Source organism: Bos mutus, chromosome 8, assembly GCF_027580195.1.
Source record: "Bos mutus isolate GX-2022 chromosome 8, NWIPB_WYAK_1.1, whole genome shotgun sequence".
In the NCBI taxonomy this organism is placed as follows: domain Eukaryota; kingdom Metazoa; phylum Chordata; class Mammalia; order Artiodactyla; family Bovidae; genus Bos; species Bos mutus.
Window position 1 is genome coordinate 73,932,788 of NC_091624.1, and position 20,567 is coordinate 73,953,354.

A 20,567-nucleotide genomic window follows, 5' to 3' on the forward strand; every position below is an offset into this window, starting at 1 on the left:
AGTTTTATCCTAGAGGGCACAGGGGGTGTGTCTCTGGTAGGGGAAGGGGGGAGGTGGCTTATAAGAGTGGTCTGCTTTCTACCCTTCTCACTTTTCCTCACCCCTTTTCTCTCTCCCCCCTCCAAGCTGCTTCCTTGTCCTGTCACCACCTTTAGTGCTTTGCCTTTTTTTTTCTCTTTGCCCATGCTTAGCTGTTAACCCATGTAAGACTTTGTCAGTTTTGTGTGCATAATGGATGGTATGGCTACATTCCCCCTCCACTGCCTATACACCCTAGACTTTGTCCCTGACACTGACTTCAGAGCATGGTTTGAGTTTATCCTCCATCATTCCCCATCACTGTGCTTCTCGTAAAGACTACCAGCTTTGTCATTTCCCCTGGCTCTGCCCACACTGCATGTGTAGGGGCTGAACTATGGGCAAGTGTCTGACCACACAGGCAGGTGAGTGTGTCTCTTCTAGTGCAAGTCTGTTTTTTTGTTTTGTTTTGTTTAGTTTTTTCTTTTTAAACTCATGGAATTGTTTAAATGAGATCCGTCAGCTGCTAAAATAACTGCCAAAATCATTCCTTTTATAAATACTTTTAAAACCTATTGTTAAATCCATTTTCAAAACATTTTTTTTTTTCAGGTCTACTGTTCAGCAGAGCAGTATTCTAGATAGGTTAAATGTGAAACAGTTGAACAGAAAGAAGCATGTAAGCCAATCAGCTATGATGAGTTAATATCATTGAGACTTGTAACATTTTGAGCTTTAAATATGAGTGTTATCACAAAGCATGTCCAAAAAAATGTATAGTCAATAAAACACAAGGGTAATTGGGTAGAATTTACTCCTTAAAGTCTTACCTTTTAGTTGATAAAGGATTCAGTAGTGTAGTGGCTTTAGGTCTTCTAAAAGCTCTCCTGCCTTACCCTATCTGCCTGTTAATTTTCGGAGGCAGAGACTTACCTTTCTATCTAATTCTACTTTCTTCCTCAAACTTTTTAAGCCACCTAGTCAAAACTTGTAGACTGTTCTTTTCTCTTTTCAGTCTGAAACTAAGATCATGATGTTATAAAATAGAATATCTTTACAGTCAGAACTATATTCTTACACTGAATTGGGGTATTTTTAATAATCTTTTGTCCTTTGAATTCTGTTTCTTTCAATGTCTGTGTCCTTTATATAAATCCTTTTAATTTAGGGAAAGTATAGATCCCTCCCCATTCCCCTTTAACCTCTCTTCTCTATGAAGGTTAAATCTACATTGCGCTTTTTCCCCTCATCAGTATCCAGTAGGTTACCCTTCTGATAAGGAAGGGAAGAAGACCAAAGGACAGTCAAAGAAGGCCAGAGGAACCTCAAAAAGGCCATCTGCAGATGGTAGGTAATGATCTAAGGATGTAAATACAAATAACTTAGTTTTTAATAAAGGGAAATACTAAGAGTAAGCTGAAAACTCATAAGAAATTAAAAGAAAAGGGGTTTTGTGTGTGTGTGTGTATGGTGGGGGTGGAGTGGGGTGGGATATTTGTGTATTTGAAAAATGTCAGAGCCTAAACAGCAAAGTATCCTAAACTATGGGAAAGTTAGATGCTGCTTTATGCTTATTATCTTCATGTTAAGCATAACTGGTGCCGGTTAACTCATCTGCTTAGAACCACTTGTAGTCTGCTGATATATTTTTAAATAAATCTAGATGATTGTCCAAGTGCCTCCAAAGTCCTCAAACCATCAGATTCAGCAGAAGCAGTTGAGGCTTTCCAACTGACCCCTCAGCAGCAACATCTAATCAGAGAAGATCATCAAAACCAGAAGCTATGGGATGAAGTTCTTGCATCTCTTGTGGAAGGACCAGTATGTAAAGATTTTTTAAAGAGTTTCTAATATTAATAAATGATGAAAAATAATTTCCCTATGAATTATCATTTTCACAAGGCAGTTAAAACTTGATCCTTTTATCCAGGCTTCTCATTCAGTTGCTCCTTTCAGAAATGAGGCAGCACTCAAATGCTTTTAAGTTGATTTTAGGCCTCTTAGATGTTGGTTTTTTGACTACTTTGTGCTTAAACTGTATGAGGTACTGTTCATAGGGAGCATTTTCAGTTGTGAAACACATTCAATTTAATCTAAACCTCATCAGGAAAGTTTTGTTCCAAGTTACCTAATAGAATAAGTCTTAAGCAGTTCAGCACAATTTTCAGTGCTCGTATGTTTAGCCTAGGAGTAAAATAAAAACCAGCATTTAAGTATTTCCTGTGTTTTTTATTTTTTTGTTTTCTTTGATAATCATAACATTTTAAAGTGAAAAGGAATTTCAAGTTTAACTGATGTCTGGGTTTTGTGTTAAGCTGTGTTTGCAATGAATTTTTATTATCAAATCCCAAAAGGTAAAGGTTCCAAATGTAAATTGTCCATTCATTCTTGGCTCACTGTTTTTGTCTCTCAGTTTACTTATAAATTTGATTCTTCAGTTTTCTTAGATATTAGACCTTTGTCAGGTATAGTGCATTACTCTTCTGTTTTCTTTCCTGTGTATGTGATGTGCAGCTGTTGGGGGTGAACTCTAGTAACCTCTCTTGAAATTCCATTTGATAACCTTTTAGTAGTTTTTTCCTTCCCATGTTTTCTTCATTTTCTGAGGGCATTGGCCAGAACTTCTGTGTGTTTGAAATGGGGTTAATGCATATCTTATATGCACCTTTTATGTGGATTTAGAGGAAACTCTCATAGTTTTTGTGTTTCTTTTAGTCATCATTATGGAAAAATCTTCCTGATACGCTTTTTAGACTAAAGAATGAATCAGTTCAGTTCAGTTGCTCAGTCATGTCTGACTTTTTGCGACCCCATGAACTGCAGCATGCCAGACCTCCTTGTCCATCACCAACCCCCAGAGCCTACCCAAACTCATGTCCATTGAGTCGGTGATGCCATCAACCATCTCATCCTTTGTTGTCCCCTTCTCCTCCTGCCCTCAGTCTTTCCCAGCATCAGGGTCTTTTCAAATGAGTCAGCTCTTTGCATCAGATGGCCAAAGTATTGGAGTTTCAGCTTCAACATCAGTCCTTCCAATGAACACCCAGGACTGATCTCCTTTAGGATGGACTGGTTGGATCTCCTTGCAGTCCAAGGGACTCTCAAGAGTCTTCTCCAACACCACAGATCAAAAGCATCAGTTCTTCCGTGCTCAGCTTTCTTCACAGTCCAACTCTCACATCCATACATGACCACTGGAAAAACCATAGCCTTGACTAGACGGAACTTTGTTGATAAAGTAATGTCTCTGCTTGTGAATATGCTTCTAGGTTGATCATAACTTTCCTTCCAAGGAGTAAGCGTCTTTTAATTTCATGGCTGCAGTCACCATCTGCAGTAATTTTGGAGCCCCAAAAAATAAAGTCTGACACTGTTTCCACTGTTTCCCCATCTATTTCCCATGAAGTGATGGGACTGGATGCCATGATCTTAGTTTTCTGAATGTTGAGCTTTAAGCCAACTTTTTCACTCTCCTCTTTCACTTTCATCAAGAGGCTCTTTAGTTCTTCATTTTCTGCCATAAGGGTGGTGTCATCTGCATATCTGAGGTTATTGATATTTCTCCCGGAAGTCTTAATTCCAGCTTGTGCTTCTTCCAGCCCAGCGTTTCTCATGATGTACTCTACATATGAGTTAAGTAAGCAGGGTGACAATATACAGCCTTGATGTACTCCTTTTCCTATTTGGAACCAGTCTGTTCCATGTCCAGTTCTAACTGTTGCTTCCTCACCTGCATATAGGTTTCTCAAGAGGCAGGTCAGGTGGTCTGGTATTCCCATCTCTTTCAGGATTTTCCACAGTTTATTGTGATCCACACAGTCAAAGGCTTTGGCATAGTCAATAAAGCAGAAATAGATGTTTTTCCGGAACTCTCTTGCTTTTTCAATGATCCAGCGGATGTTGGCAATTTGATCTCTGGTTCCTCTGCCTTTTCTAAAACCAGCTTGAATATCTGGAAGTTCACTGTTTGGAGTGAAGGAGATTTATGAAATACCCTTTGGACTGATATTGGAGAGTTTTTTTCTTTGTTTGTTTCGTCTATAAATATAATATTTTGGGTTGTCCTTGGGTAGAATGAGACTTACATGTTTGGAGAACAGAGAAAAGTGAGTTAACTCTGTGAGAAGTGTTAACTTGCTTTTTAGCCTAGAGTCTCAGGCATAGAGCGTCTTGACTCTGGTATGTAAGAGTCATTTTCACTTAGAGCAAGTAAGAAACAACAAGCAGTTGTTGATTATGGTCTAATTTTCTGGTTGGAGAGGATACAGCTGGGTTAGTTGGTAACTCAGGTGAGTCCTAGCTATGAGTGGGCAGAAGACAGAGTAGCAGATACAGGTGAAGGATAATGACATCTGGTGCACATGAAAGTTCTCTTTTGCACATTTGTTGTCTGGGTGGAACTTATGTATTAGACTTCAATATGAGGCTTTTAATATATCCTGTTTATCAATTAAAAAAATCAAAGTCATCAAATCCTGCAAGACTTGATAGATATGTGCAAATCAAGTATACTTTTCAATCTCTTCTTTCAGTGTAACTTTTATATGAAAGTCAGCACTTGACAGTTCTCAAACAAACAATAAAACCCTGCCCTCTAGTGGCAGGATCTTACATACCTAGGTCAGGTGACTGTAACCTTGCTGCTAGTGGTTACCCTGCATAGGCTTCATGCCCATTTTCTTCAGATAAACCAAGAACAAAAAATCAGATTTTAGCCAGCTGTGACTTTTAAATAAGTACATATATTACATATGTATGTTTATATCCAAACACCTTCCCAAGGCCTTACCTGATCTGGCATCCCTACCAACCTCTGCATTCCCCTCTTGCCACTCTTCCCCCTCAAACTGCTTCAGCCACAGTGACATTTGTGCTATTTAAACACACTGAACCTGTTCCTATTCCTGGACCTTTATGCTGTCTCTCTGACTGGCATTCTCCTCTCTTTATCTTCATGTAGCTCATTCCTTCATATCCTGTAAGTCTCTACAAAGTACTACACTCCCCAAAGTACTAGGGAAGTACTACACTTCCTGGCTATATTTTCTAAAATAGACCCTCCTTACTGTTGCTTTAATTTGCTTTGTTTCCTCAGTTATGAATATCTGAAATTGAATTTTTAAACATTTGCTCTCCTAAAGGAATATAAAGTTCTCTGAGAACAGAGACTTGGCCTTTTTGTTACTCTCTGTAGATGAGTACTTAGCACATTGTAGGAACTCAAAATGTTGATGCTACATATGTTTATATTGCACTGTGAAGGTACTGGGGAAATAAAGTCGTTTGACAGAGAGACGGACTTAGTATTAAAGTTTTCTCCACATCTCCCTGGAACTGGTATATTCTTCTAGTGTGTTGGATAATACTTTAAAAGTTAGTATCAAGATATAAATATGAAATGTAATCCTTCTTTGTTTGGGTTTTTTTTACCTGAAATTCTTGCAGATTCTACTTTTTCTATTAACAGAAAGAACAAATATAAAATACACTCCCCCACTACCCAAAAATAACTGAGTGGAGGATTATCCTGGTGACTATTCAAAAAACTACTTTTCCTTCTAGGTTAAACAGCTTGGATAAAATAGAACACAATAATGGCTTTTGAAGATTAAAGAGTACTCATTTGATCATGTTTGCTTTAGAAAGCTTGACCTTCTATAATTTAATCCCAGTTTGAGTAAATGTTAGCAATAGGAAAATAGGGGATTTTTGGACTGGGGCAAAATATCACAGAAAATTATCCTAGGAATATAAATACATTGATTCTTTGGGGTTTTTTATACTAGAGTATTATTGCCAAGTGGTTTCATCTTTTTCAGCATAAAAAATAAGTATTGAAGTTTTATAAGAGAAAAGGGTGAATAGATATATTAGAATATATATAGATATATTTAGAATAACATGGAGCTTTTTGAAAATCTTTATGTAATGACCTTGAGACAAGTTGTTCATGATTTTTTCAAGTGAAAAGTAGTAATCTCTGAAATATGTTTTCTTTTTAAAGTCATATCTTGACTTTGCAAACTTTGTGACTGAATCCTAAGATTTAAAAACTAATATGTTTATCTTATGGATGAGATTTCTGCAGTTTCCTATTACACATTTGCTTGTAGTTACAACCACTACTTGATTTTTTTTTCTTGATAGAAAGCGTATATACTAAACGCGATTGACACTTTTCCCCCCAATTATTTAGAATTCTGTTAATATATTATGAAATGCTAACCTTTTTTTCTTTTGCTTGGGTACCATTTTAGAATTTTCTGAAAAAATTGGAACAATCTTTTATGTGTGTATGCTGCCAGGAGCTAGTTTACCAGCCTGTGACAACAGATTGCCTGCACAATGTCTGTAAAGTAAGTAGAATTCCTTTCTCATTTTCCCTTATTAGGCAAGGAGGCACACTAACCTCCAAACCTGTTTTTAGCTCATGAAAAAGCAGTTTTTTTTCATGAAGCAGAATAGATAAGGAACCTTGCTGGATAGGAAGCATTTAATTTCATCTTGGTGGTGAATGCATATTTTAATTCTACAACAGTTCAAATCTATATAGTCTCCACATTCTACCATGTTTGAAATTATTGAAGATGAATTGAAATGGAAAAGAAAGTTAGGTGTTGCTGGTGTTTTCTATTAAAACTTATGTATGTCTCATATGTTATAGTGCAAACTGAAATAAGTCTGTGTACTTAACAGAATCTAGAACAAATTCTGTCTGGCAGCATACCCAGAGGAGTTGTGTATTGTCTTATCAGTGTGGTATAAAAGGAATTTGAATTTCAGTCAAACCAAGGTTGGAATCTTGTTCTACTGCTTGGTGGTTATATGTCCTGACCTAACTTCTGAGGTTTAGTTTCTTTTGTAAAATGGAAACAGACTTTCCACATAAGTGTTTTTATCTGACCTTGAGTCAGTTAAATAGTATATTTTTGGAAAACACATTATATAAAATAGATAATGTAGTTTTAAGGAGGGAATTCCTGAGTTTTTTTTTTTTTTTTTTTTTCTTTAGTGCCCCATCAGGAAAGATAAGGATTAAAATCCAATCTGGGTGAGGCTAGTAGGAACCATGCAGAATTCTAACACTCAATTCACTGAATGAGGAAATTTATATAAAAATTGTCATTTGCCTGAAGTCTCACAGTGTGTGTTAGAGGTGAAACTGAAGCCTTGTTTGTAAGTTCATTTTCTACTGCAGGTTCAGGCTTTGACAGTTGTTCATCTTTTATGTTTCTCTTGTTGCCAAACAGTAAGTTTCTAGTTCAATTCAAAAGCCTAAATTGTTGAGTATTTTCTATGTGCTTTACCCTCAGATGAAATCAGGTGTGTTTACTTTTCATTTTGCTTTTGGTTTTGCCTTAGGATTGTTTGCAGCGCTCCTTTAAGGCTCAAGTGTTCTCCTGTCCTGCTTGCCGGCATGATCTTGGCCAGAATTACATCATGATTCCCAATGCAGTTCTGCAGACTCTACTTGATCTTTTCTTCCCTGGCTACAGCAAAGGACGATGATCTGTCTACTACTGTGTTGCTCCCCATGGCTTTTTGGACAATAAGGAATCTAAAATGGTTGGGGGTGGTTGGGAGGGTGGAAGCAATGGTGGACCATATCTCACGTTCTGAAGCAGCTAATCCTCTTTCCTACATAGCCATCATCTTGTGTGTGTAGTGAGAGGCCCATTTCTCAACTGTCTTTTAAATATCAAAAGGTAGTTCTTGTCAGTTAACAACTAGTTTTAAGGAGTAAGAAGTCAAAGCCTCAGCTCTAGTTGATATCCAAGTTATGATTTATTTTGCAACTACCTCAGGACAGAAAAGATTTATGGGGATTTTTTAAATCATTGAGAAATTAGTTAAATGAAATTTTAGCTACACACTGCCTCCCAAATATTAGTTGTGCCTGGTTCATGTAATTTGATTTTAGAAAAGGAAGTGACACTTGAGATTGTTGGAATGAACGCAGCTTCTGTAGTGTGCATAATACATTTTTAATGTCTTCTTCCATTTCAGTGTGTGTTTTGCAAGAACAGGTTCATTTTTTAGCCCATTTTGTGAGCTCCATTGTGCTTTTTTCTGGTATTTTATGCAAGTTGACTACTAATGAGAACAATATGAATGCATCGTTGCTGCATTAGTGTAATGTGGTGTGGTTTTGCACTTAAAAGAGGTATTCAGATGATCTAGTTGTAAATTTCATGAAAAGCCTCTTCTGTACTAGTCAAACTGCTTTTAGTGAGTCTCACCAGTGGTTTTACATCTGCAGAGCATTGAGGACTGGGCTGACTTTTTGAGAGGATTGAAATTGCTTCATATTGTGATCCTAAATTTTATATTCACTATATTCCCTAAAGTATACCTTAATAAATATTTTATGATCAGAAAAAAGCTCATCTTGCTTCACTTTTTTACATTTGTATGGCTTATATTTGTAGGTATATTTAAGAATCAGTCACTTCCAGAGTATTTCAGTGTGTGTTTTTACTGAAACAGACATTATGCACAATTTTTTACTCTTAATTTTTGGTATGAAATCTTAAGTACTAAAGGATAGATTTCACCCTGAATTTTTTTTTTTTTTAACTAAATGGGGGAAATTTTCAAATTAAGAACCTAGTGACTATTTTATCTATAACAACTCAGTCTTATGTTCAATTTTAGCATAATCAGTGATACTTGTTTCACAGACATGAGAATATTCTAAAACAGTTCTAGTTTCTGAAACTAAATTTTCACAAAAGTTTTAATATTATTGAGTCAGTTTTCCTGCCCTTGAATACAGAGTCAGAAATATAGCTATATTTATTGAATATTTGCTTTGCATTTGTTCATTTTCATGTGTACTCACTTAACCCTACTGACAGTCCTAATAGGCAGAACTTCTTATCCCCTTCTTATGGATGAATATCAAAGGCATAGAAAGGTTAGGAAACTGGCCAAAGTTCACTGGACAGGGGAGTGACAGAGCTGTGCTATACACAGGCCATCTGAGTCTACACCTGGCAGTCTACTTTGGGCTACATAGGCTTACGCTTGAATATAAGCCAGACTGGTTTCAGAACTTTTCCTGCATTCAGTTAAGCTCAAACACAGTGATTGGAGCTACTGTCAGCGAGGGCTAGTTTTAAACATTGGAATTGTTTTTATTTTGAATAAATTAGGTTGAAAATGAATCATTAAATTGCATCATCTGGTGTTGGCCATATTGATGCATGAAGAGTGGGGAATACCTTCCAGTTTCAACTACTTGAACTGGTTCTACTACTTTTATTAGGAAAACAAAAGATTCCCACATTTATGGTATCTATTTATTTAACTTTGCTATAAAATGATAGACTGTGAATAAAAAAACTGATTACAGTTTAACATGTTCAGAAGTGTCAAGAATGTCTCAAAGCTAAACAATTTTATGTTGCTCAAGCTTTTTTTGAAGACTTCAAGGTTTTTTAACATAAAGCATAGGAAGTTTAAAAAATTTAATGGTAATTATATCCTCAAATCTAGTAAATCTTTGTTCAAATTTCTCTTGTCTCAAATATCATAAATGGATATTTAAGTTTGTTTGAATCAGGACCCAAATAGACTTTAAATTGTTATTACTTGCTATCTTCGTATCTTTAATTTGTGTATATCTCCTGAATCTTTTTTTTTTCTTTGCCTTTTATAATTTGCATTTTGAAATGTCAAAAGCCTTTCAAACAGAATAGATTTTGCCAGTTGTAACCATGTGGTACAGTTTAACCTATTTTCTTCTAAATTGGTAGTTAGAATTCAAGAGTGACCAGATTTAGACTTAAAAGTGTGGCTGGGTAGGCAGCAAGACTTCTTCATAAGTGTTGTAGTTGTCCATCAGGAAGGTGGGACATAATATTTGATTGTCTCTTAGGCATAAGTTTGAAAGATGAGATTTTTACTGGATTCTGTTACATTTAGTAAGTTATCAGATCAGATCAGTCTCTAAGTTGTGTCCAACTCTTTGCGACCCCATGAATCGCAGCATGCCAGGCCTCCCTGTCCATCACCAACTCCCAGAGTTCACTCAGACTCACGTCCATCGAGTCAGTGATGCCATCCAGCCATTCATCCTCTGTCGTCCCCTTCTCCTCCTGCCCCCAATCCCTCCCAGCATCAGAGTCTTTTCAATGAGTCAACTCTTCGCATGAGGTGGCCAAAGTACTGGAGTTTCAGCTTCAGCATCAATGAATGATGATGAATCAGCTTCATTCTTCCAATGAATATTCAGGGCTGATTTCCTTTAGGATGTACTGTTTGGATCTCCTTGATGTCCAAGGGACTCTCAAGAGTCTTCTCCAATACCATAGTTCAAAAGCATCAATTCTTCGGTGCTCGGCTTTCTTTATAGTCCAACTCTCACATCCATACATGACTACTGGAAAAAACCATAGCATTGACTAGACATACCTTTGTTGATAAAGTAATGTCTCTGCTTTTGAATATGCTTCTAGGTTGGTCATAACTTTCCTTCCAAGGAGTAAGCATCTTTTAGTTTCATTGCTGCAATCACCATCTGCAGTGATTTTGGAGCCCAAAACATAAAGTCTGTCGCTGTTTCCATTGTTTCCCTGTCTATTTGCCATGAAGTGATGGGACCAGAGGCCATGATCTTAGTTTTCTGAATGTTGAGTTTTAAGCCAACTTTTTTCACTCTCCTCTTTGACTTTCATCAGGAGGCTCATTAGTCCTTCGCTTTCTGCCGTAAGAATGGTGTCATCTGTATATCTGAGGTTGTTGATATTTCTCCTGGCAATCTTGACTCCAGCTTGTGCTTCCTCTAGCCAAGCGTTTCTCATGATGTACTCTACATATAAGTTAAAATAAGCAGGTTGATAATATATAGCCTTGGCGTACTTCTTTCAGGATTTGGAACCAGTCTGTTGTTCCATGTCCAGTTCTAACTGCTGCTTCCTGACCTGCATACACATGAGGCTAATGGAAGCTTCCTGATGGGAGAGACTGACTGAGGGGGAAACTGGGTCTTGTTCTGATGGGTGAGGCCATGCTCAGTTAATCTTTAATCCAATCTGTTGATGGTCTGGGCTGTTTTCACTCCCTGTTACTTGACCTGAGGCCACAGTATGGTGGAGGTAATGAAGATTACCTCCTTCAAACGGTCCCATGCTCTCACTGCTGCACGCAGTGCCCCCAAACCTGCAGGCCACCACTGACCCACACCTCAGCCAGAGACTTCTGGACACTCATGGGCTAGTCTCCTGTGGGGTCACTGCTCCTTTCTCCTGGGTCCTGGTGCACACAAGGTTTTGTTTGTGCCCTCCAAGAGTCTCTTTCCCAGTCTTGTTTAAGTTCTGGCTGCTCTATGGTGGGGTTAATGACGACCTCCTTCAAGAGGGCTTATGCCATACCCACCAAGAAGCCTTTCAAAAACAGGTTTAACAATAAAGGAACTCTTGAGAGGAAGCTCACATTTGTTAAGCATTTATGTGTCAGACATTATGACTGATACTGAAACTTTGCAGCAACCCAACAAAGAAGACATTTCTCTTCTATTACAAAGAAACTGGCTCAGGAAATGGAAGGAAAGTAACATCTGTGCTATGTTCTATGCCTATTGGGGTTTGTTTTTGAAGATTTTTTGATGTGGAGCATTTTTAAGGTCTTTTTTGAATTTGTTAACAATACTGTTTCTTTTTTTTTTTTTTTTAATGTTTTGGTTTTTTGGCCCTGAGGTATATGGTATCTTAGTTCCTCAACCAGGGATCGCACTTGCACCCCCTGCATTGGAAGGCAAACTCTTAACCACTGGACTGCCATGGAAGTTCCTGTTTGTTTTTAAAGTATGAAAAAGTATAAAAGTAGTATATACACAAGCTAACTAGTATTGATCATTTTAGGATCATTCTTAAGATTTTAAATAAAATACTATAAACAAAGACATACTTTAATCAATCACCTTGCCCATTCCCCTCCCTAAGAAATTATGAGTTCAGTGTTGCCTTTTCTGTTTATTTTTATACTTAGGTATTCATAAACAAAATATAGTCATTCAGATGTTGAAATCTGACACTTATTTCATTGGACTTTATGCTTTGGGATAGTCTTCTCTTAATAGATAAACTTAGTATCTCTATGTTTATTATCCTGGCATGTATATTCCTGTCATTGCAGTTGTTGTTATGGAGGATGCAGGAACGAATCTTCTCTTTCCTCCTTGTTCTTACATTTAAAGCAGATTTTATCTTCCCCCAACCCCCCAACATACACACCCATGACCAAAAGGTAACGTTTCTATCATTCTGTGATCATCCTTAATCTTTCAATATACCTACACATGAGAGCATATTGATACTGATATTTATAAAATGGCCAATTAGCTCAGTTTTTTCCTGAATAAAACAAGTATATTTTTATTTCCCTTCAAATTATCTTTTCTGACCTATTTTCCATGTTAATGTTTAATATTTGTTATAACTTATTTTTAAAACTCGTTATTTTAAACATGACTTACTGATTTACTTGATAAGTTTTGTCTATTTACTCACTGTTTCTTGTTGAATACTTCAAGATGTTTTTGTACCAGACTTTTCAGTGAGTCTATGAACAGTAAGTTTTCTCTTTGTGGGCTGAAAGTGTCTTTTTTCCACACTGATTTTAGAAAGCTAAATTGTCTGGGTTTAGAATTGTAGGTTCCCAGTTATCTTTCTGTCGCATCCTGTAGGTATTCCATTGTGTTCTGACATCTTTTATTGCTGAAAAAAGTTGGATGTCATTTTGATTATTTCTTTCAAGGATGTACATTTTTCTCTCTAATAACTTCTGAGTTTCACTAAAATCTATCTAGGTGTGGATTAATTTCTATTTGCTTTACTTGGGATTCACTGTATTCCTTTAAATTGAAAATGCATTTCTGGAATTTTTAATTTTTCCTTTAAAAATAATTGCTCCTCCCATTTTTTTTTATCTCCTTCTCAGCCTCCTAGAAGTTTGCAGCAGTCTACCCTCCATACCTTAATATCTCTTACATCTATCTCTTTACCCACTCTGTGCTACAGTCTGGTAATTTCCTTAGATCTTCCAATTCACTGAATTTTCTGAGTCTAGTCCACTGTTTAACTGAACCAGTTGTTAATTTTGTTGAATGGGACTCTTTCACAATGCAGCTAGTATGAATTTGACTTCTGTGTTCACATGCAGCAAAGATTCTTGTTGGTGACTTTGTTTCCACCCATGGCCTGGGAGGGAAAGCTTGCTTTCCTGCTGTGACCCTGAACTAGAGATACCAAGTTTTCAGTCCTCCTACTGGGACAGAACTTTCCCCATTCTAAGCATACCCCATCTCTACTTCTTACTATCCATTATACCTGCAGCCTCAATTCCTAACATCTCTCTGCCCTGGCATCTTTGGAACGCCAGTTCCTAAGACACATCCAGTCCAGCCACCTCCATTGGCCTTGCAGTGTCAGGTCCTTTGGGTTCCCTCTTCATTTCTGCCACCTGGAGTTTTCCTCTTCTTCCTTGAACCTGTTTTTTTTTTTTAAACGGGGGGAAGAGAAGGTTTTCACTGGCATATCCATGTCTTTGGAGCAGGGATAGCAGCTATTCCCATGTGTGTTCATTCTGTGTCCAAAAAGAATTGAGCACCATTGGTAGTGTTCATTCCAACTCCTATTCATACACACCCTGTGAGGCGAGTGGCATCATCTCCACTTTACTGGAGATGAGAGTTATTCATCCTTAGTCACTAAAGGTAGTCAGGAGCAGACTTAGAATTGAAACTCATTGCTGTGTTACTTAACCACTACTTTATCTGCTTCACTGTATCGACTATTAACTCCAGTATTTTTATATTATATCCTTTTGCTCTTCGAAAACCAGGTTTGGACACTAAAGAGAACCTGTGTGTAACCTGACTGAATTTCATCTGAAAATGTCTAAATGGTTGTTGCATGGCACTTGTTTCTTTTTAGAGACTCTTCTCATTTTCATATAAAAACCTTGGACTTCATTCCTAAATGCAACTAGTTTCTGGGAAATAATGAAGTTGTGTAAGGATGGTACTGAGGCTGTAAGTTGTGTAAGGATGGTCTTTCAGCCTCTTGTCTCCAAACTGCCTATTGCTCCTCAGGAGAATTAGACCCCAGTCTGACAGCACTTCTGTGAATGGCAGGCACTGTCCCAGGCTAAAGGCAGTCTTTCTGACAAAATACAGAAATAGTGCTGACTCTCCCCCGCTCCCCCGCCCCACAACATGGCTAGCACCACACACTATACTCACTCCTTTGCTATTTGCGAGTTTATTTAACAGCCTACCCAACTGTCTCCTTCCATGGAAAGTATTTTCTTCATTGTCTTTTGGAATGCATTTGAAGCCACTTCTCTTAACCAATAAAAACATCTAGTTCTTCTATTTTAGGGAACTTTAATATTCTTATGTAGTTCACGTTAGATAAAATGTCTTGAATGCAAGCAAGTTATCTTTTTCCACTCTTTATGCCAAACTTTTAAGAAAGAATCTGTTTGTATCTAATTCTGCTTTGGCTGCTTCCTACTGCAGTGAGTAGCAATTTTGGATCAAGTTCCCAGTGGCAGCACTGTTGGGGGAAATTCTGCATTTTTGGGGAATGACTGACATCACTCCTGGTGCTGTTGGATTCCACCCTGTTTTCTGGGAATTTATGACTGTGGCTCTGACTTAAAACACTTAAATCTTCTGAATCTCACCAAGGTTTTCGTTTTGTTTTTTCAAATGCTCCTCAGACGTGGTTTTGTAGGAAATTGCAGTTGTCATACTCCCAACTATATAAAAGCTTTTTTACTGGTGAGGTTAAAGTACAATGCAATAAGTGGATCAAAAGCACACTTAAACTCTCTTGCATTGGTTCTGAAAATCCTAGACCTCTATAAGAGATCCAGACCCACAGAGAGCCATGGAGGTCCATTAAAAAAAAATAATTTGTAGTTGATTTTTCAGCCTTCCATTATTCATTGATTCCCTTGAATTCAGAAGAAGTTGCAGGCACTCTCCAACCTGCATTTTAGAACTTAATTTGTAAAAGAATGATGGCCATAACCTGTAGCTTAATGTAAGTAGAAAATGAAATCTCTTGATGAATTTTATAAATATTTCCTGTAGGAACAATGATACAGAGGAAAGAGGTAGATTTCCAGGCTAGCCTTCAAAGGCCTCTTAAACCATAGTTAAACAGCACTGCTTTTACAGAAAAGGTATCTTAGTAACCCTTCCTGGTTCCAGGCACCAGAGACTGCCCCCTCCCCCAGATTGACCATGTGTTCCAAAACTTTGAGACAGGTCATCTGAGAACAGGGATTGTATCTTCTTTAATATCAGGGACTTAGTCCCCATTCCCAGGGAGTTATACATGAGAGGTGGGGAAGAGACCTGGAAAAACCTCCAGAAGAACAATGTGTACAAAGGCTCTGAAGTTAGTTGGCCAGGTAAAGCCACAGCCGGGAGGCCCTTCTGAATGGGGAGGACTAGGAGATCAAGTAGTGAATGAAGCAAGTGGTAAGAATTACACCTGAACAGAATGAAGAGGCAGCAGTAGGAGAGCATCACTCACCCACACAGGTGCAACAGGGGCCCTGTCTACTGCGGCCACAACCAGCCCCTTGGGAAGCCCCTGGGAAGTTTCCACTAGCTCTGGCCTCAGGGCTTTGCCACTCTCTGGACTCTCAGTTTTCAATTTCACAGATATTCTAACCCTAAGATAGTCACTCCTCTGTTGCTCACTTCCTTACCTCTGTCCTGAGGTTTGGCTCTTACTTGCTTTCCTCAGTTCAGAAATCTTGCTGCCTAGTTGGCTTCTAAGAAAGACTTCTTGCCCTTCCTCTTCTCTCAGGGCCCTCCCTCCCACACACATTTCCCTCCTGATCATGGGGTCCTCCCTCTACCCTTTTTATCGAAGGGCCTCCCCACTCTACTGCATCTGGGCCCTCCTCCCAGCTCTTTCTCACCCAGGGAACGCAGACCCTCGGTCTCTTCTGCCACCTCCATGTGCTGCCTGCCCCTCATTACTGTGCCTCTCCTGGTCTGCTTCCTGCCAGCCTGCCTCCCTCCCAAGTTTGGGCCTCCTCCTGCCTCCACCCCTCCCTTTTGTGAGACTGCTCTCAAGTCAGCTTTTTCACTGTCCCCCTGCCCATTCTCTCGATTTCTTCTCCTCTCCCTAATTTGAGGGAGTTCTTCCCGCCTGCCTCCTTGGGCCTTGTGCTCATGCTCTCGACTCCCTTCTCACCCTGGAGCACTTTTACCCCCCTCCCCCACCCCGTCATCTGACCTTTCTTTCCTGTCAGTCAGTCACCTGTCTTGTCACTGAGCTAATGATGATCTTTCCTCTTCCGCATCTAAATCCTTCCTGTCCCCACCATAGGCCCTTACCACCTCCTCCCCCATTTCCTTCTATTTCTAACCTGCATCTTTCCCCCATTTTCATTTCTCTCTCCTCACTTCCCCAGTTACAAATCCTTCCCTCCCTTCCTGACCTAAGGACCAAGCCCAACCCCTCACCCCAATACATTTTCTCCTTTTCCCTCCATCCTGAGCCAAGTCCCCATTTTTTCCTTTCTGGGCCCCATTTTCGTCCCCTGTGATCTTGACTGTAGGCTCAAATCCCTCCTCCCCGTTCTTGATTTCAGAAATACTCCAACACCTTTCTTCAACCCCAGCCTTTATTCCTCATCTTCTTTCTTCCTACCCTATTTCCCAGGGATTCTTTAAACCCTTTACATATGAGACTGAAAATAGCCAAATGCTTAAAGATGGAAAATACATATACTAACATCTTCAAACATGCTTCTCCCTCTTCCTAATCCCTCTTCCCCACATCTAGTCATGGCTGGTTTCATTTTGTTCAGATTTTAGGCTGAATGTCACCTTGTAAGAGAATCCTTCCTTCCCTGCCATCCAATATAAAGGAGTCCCAAACCCCTAGCCACGTACCATACTGGTTTTTGTTTTCTAAAGAATATTTAATCCTGTGAAATCTTTGTGTTTGTCCATCTAGAATTGATGCCCCATGAAAGAGGCCTTAACTATCTTGTTCATCTTGTATCCATAGGTCACTGAAATGCTGTGTGTGTGTCCGTGCTTGATCCTGTCCAATTCTCTGTGACCCTATGGACTGTAGAGGCTGGAAGGGGACTGTAGCCCACCAGGTTCCTCTGTCTGGATTTCCCAGACAAGAATACTGGAATAGGTTGCCAGGGGATCTTCCAGATCCAGGGATCGAACCTGTATCTCCTGCATTGCAGATAGATTCTTGATTGCTGAGCCACCAGGGAAGCCATTTAGAATGGTACCTGGTACATAATGAGTCAGTCTGCTGAATAAGTTAGTGATTTCTGAGTGCCAGACACTATGTCAAGTGCTCACTTTGTCTTGTTTAATCTTTCCAACAAGGCTGAGGTAAGTATTTTTATTATTGCTATTTTATACCTTAAATAACTGAAATGAAGAAAAGATAAGTGAATTTGTCTGTTTTCTCAAAACAGTTGGCTTATCTGAGAATTGAATTCAATCTGTATGAAGTCACAACTCATGTTCCTTCTATTTTTCTGATGGTCCAGAGGAAAGGGGCTGTTAGGAAAGGAAAGGAAGGTGGATCTGAATGCAAGGTAGGTCAAATTGGAGTTGGGCTCCTGAGCTGGGTCAAGGAGTATAGGGTGTAGAGTATAGGACACCAGACCCTAAGTTTAGAATGAGGATATGAGAGCTCACATTGAAGAGCACTTTCTTTGTGCCAGACACTTCCAAACAATATATTCTCTCCCACCTATGAGTGGTAGGTAATAATAGCATTTCACAGACTAGGAGTCTGAAGTTTGGAGAGATGCAGGGGAGCCGGGATATGAATGACCCCAGGCAGTCTGACTACAGAGCAGGTACTCTGGTTGCTGTCCTGTGCTGTTTACGAAAGGTGTGTGCTGCGTGTTGGACACCAACTCCTGCTTCCTGGATTCTTGTCTCTGGACATTCTGCAGAATGACCTAACTGACGTCACACTCCTGCCTCCAGCCTACCTCTTACTGCTCTCCGTAGAAGAGGTGATGGATGATGACACTCCACTAGCACTGGGGAAACCCCACTTTTTATCACCCCCCCTTTACCTGGGATCAGCATGGGGCAGCGATTGTGGATGAGTGTATCTGCTCTACAGACTCAAGCTTTTCTCCAGTGGGGTGTCCCCAGACTTAGATTGGTAAAGCATTGGGGTAAGAAATGGAGAAGCAAGTCCTTCCAGCTAACGATCTAAAACCACAGCTGTTTGTTGAACACATACTGTGTGGAAAGCCCTAGCTCGGCACTGGGAATCCAATGATGAATAAGATACGATTCCCACTCTCAGAGAATTTAGTGAGGCAGATAAAAACCAAATAGAATAATTATTAACTGTGCAGAGAGTGTAGGATAACAGACTGAGTGCCAAACTAGAAAATAACAGAGCCCATTTCACAGAGATGTGTGGAAGACCTGAAGAGTTGCTGAAACATGAAGAACAGGAGCCAGCAAAGGAAGATGGCGGGACAAGTGTTCCAGGTGGAGGACGTCACACGAGCAGAAACGCAGGTGAACACAGGAGCAGTGAAGACAAACAGTTTACTTCAACCTCTGAATCACCTGCTTTTGCCCCAAACATACTCCAGGGAATACGGACTGAGAAGGATACAGATCTTTTCATTTAATTATTACGTAAGAAAGGAACCATGGATCCCATCACTTCTCTACTGCTTTGGCCAAAATGAAGAGTTCTACAGACCTTTTAAGTGTGAGATTAAGTAGACCACTTGCAGAGCATTCAGTAGAGTGCTCAGACCTTTTGTCCAGATCACTGTCATAACAGGTCAAATAACAGTTGTTTGAGTAATAAGGACCCAAGTAGTCAGAATTAAAGCAGATACTCAGGAACAATTGGAGAAGAACATCCAAAGAATTTGCTATTTCCATAGGAAAGTTATTTGTGACAGGCATGCTAGTTGCCTACCTGAAACTCCTTCTTTTCTTCAGTTAACAAACTTCTGATTTTCTTAGGGATAGTAACATGCCCAGGTGAAAGACCTGGGCATATCCCCTTGAAGCTCAGAGTGGCAACTTGAACCAAGCCTGGCCAGTAAAAGTGCAGAAGTTATTGGGTGGAACCTCTGGAAAAACATTCCAGAAGAAGCCAACTTGGATAGACTCTATCTTTCGTTTCTCTTCCTTTTCCCTACCTAGAACTGGGTATCTGATGCCTGGGTACACAGCAGCCATCCTAGGACCATGAGGATGAAGACTATATGCAAAGGAGGCAGAATAGAAAGACTGAAGACTAGCTCTTGACTTACTACCTCTGGACTTACTGTTACATGAGAAAAAATAAATTATTTGATTAAACTGCTGTGTTTGCTTTTCAGGTATATGCAGCCAAACACAATTTTAACAGGGCTAAAGTGGCAATCACTGCTAAGACATACAAATGGGTTCTTTAGCCAAAGACACAACTGATAATGCAACAGTTCTACTGGGCTGGATCATCTCATTACCCTGCAAATCCCTCTGAGCATAGGGTTATGAGGGAGTTAATGCTGAAAATTGGATCAAAAAGGCATTCTTCAAATTGGAATGCTTTTATTAGAATATTAATTGCAGACTTAAAACTACACATATGGAAAAATGAAAACACTCAGAAATGCTATTACAGATTGAGTAAATTAGGAGGAGGAAAAAGATTTCTTCAGTGTATACAAAATGTAAACATTTGCCCTGGGGTTTCCCACAGATGGCACAGTCCACAAGGACTTATTTGGAATAAAAATACCTATTGGATCTGCAGTATAGCCTCTATAACATCTTCAAACTTGCTATATTGAAGTGAAAGTTACTAGCACACTCTGAATCTTCTATGCAAAAAAACTAAATGGGCCCAATCAAGGCAACTGCTGTGTGTGAAAGCAGAGACACCGGAGCAAATCAATCTTCCAGCAATGAGCTTCCACGCACTGTGCTAACTGTATTTACATTTACCTTGAGAGAATATACACAGTATATAAAACCCCTACTTGAGTCTGTGGTGGAAAATGAAATATCTCATGAGATGCTCCAAAGCGCATCAAGTCAGTCACTTGAACTTGGGGAGAGAACACTAAGAAGAGGCCCTCTTCTGTTCAGAAAATGGGGACTCATAAACATCCATGGGTGGACAGGTGCAAACCAGGTGCTGATCTCCGTAGATGTCATCAATCCGGGAGATGGTTGGCCAGAATTTGTTCTCTGGTTTCACAAAGGGCTGCAGGGGACAAAAGACAGAAATGACTTGGGATATCCTGAGAAGTTTCTTGGAGGGGTGGGGTGGGGAGGAGACTGCAATGCTGCTCCCACACCTGAGAGATCACTGGCCCAGAAAGTACTCAAAAATTATAAGAAGCTAAAATCTAGCCTCCTTCGTCACCATCCCTCCAAATCTCCCACCCCTGCTCCGCCAGACTGCAGAGCACCTTCACATAATTAAAAGGATGATGGTAGAAAACACTGACCCACTAGACAGACCCTTATTTGGTCTTCCTGCACTGTGCGCAGGTTGGCACTG

At 39.5% G+C, this 20,567-nt stretch overlaps 2 protein-coding genes across 3 annotated transcripts in view; one reads left to right on the top strand and one right to left on the bottom strand.

Moving 5' to 3' along the window:
- UHRF2 (ubiquitin like with PHD and ring finger domains 2) overlaps positions 1 to 8,400 on the top strand; it is a 72,840-nt gene extending 64,440 nt beyond the window's left edge. The window contains exons 13-16 of one of the 2 annotated variants that reach the window (XM_070375865.1): positions 1,272 to 1,365; positions 1,682 to 1,839; positions 6,276 to 6,374; positions 7,031 to 7,361. In XM_070375865.1, coding sequence (XP_070231966.1) covers positions 1,272 to 1,365; positions 1,682 to 1,839; positions 6,276 to 6,374; positions 7,031 to 7,057 — 378 coding nt within the window. In that variant the 3' untranslated portion in view covers positions 7,058 to 7,361. The other variant, XM_005906908.3, reaches the window with a different exon arrangement.
- A 7,486-nt stretch (positions 8,401 to 15,886) lies between these two features.
- The window catches only part of GLDC (glycine decarboxylase), a 95,443-nt gene continuing 90,762 nt past the window's right edge, over positions 15,887 to 20,567 (bottom strand). The window contains exon 25 of the mRNA XM_005906907.3: positions 15,887 to 20,267. Within this exon, the coding sequence (XP_005906969.2) occupies positions 20,124 to 20,267 (144 nt within the window). The 3' untranslated portion in view covers positions 15,887 to 20,123. The remainder of the gene's footprint in view (positions 20,268 to 20,567) is intronic.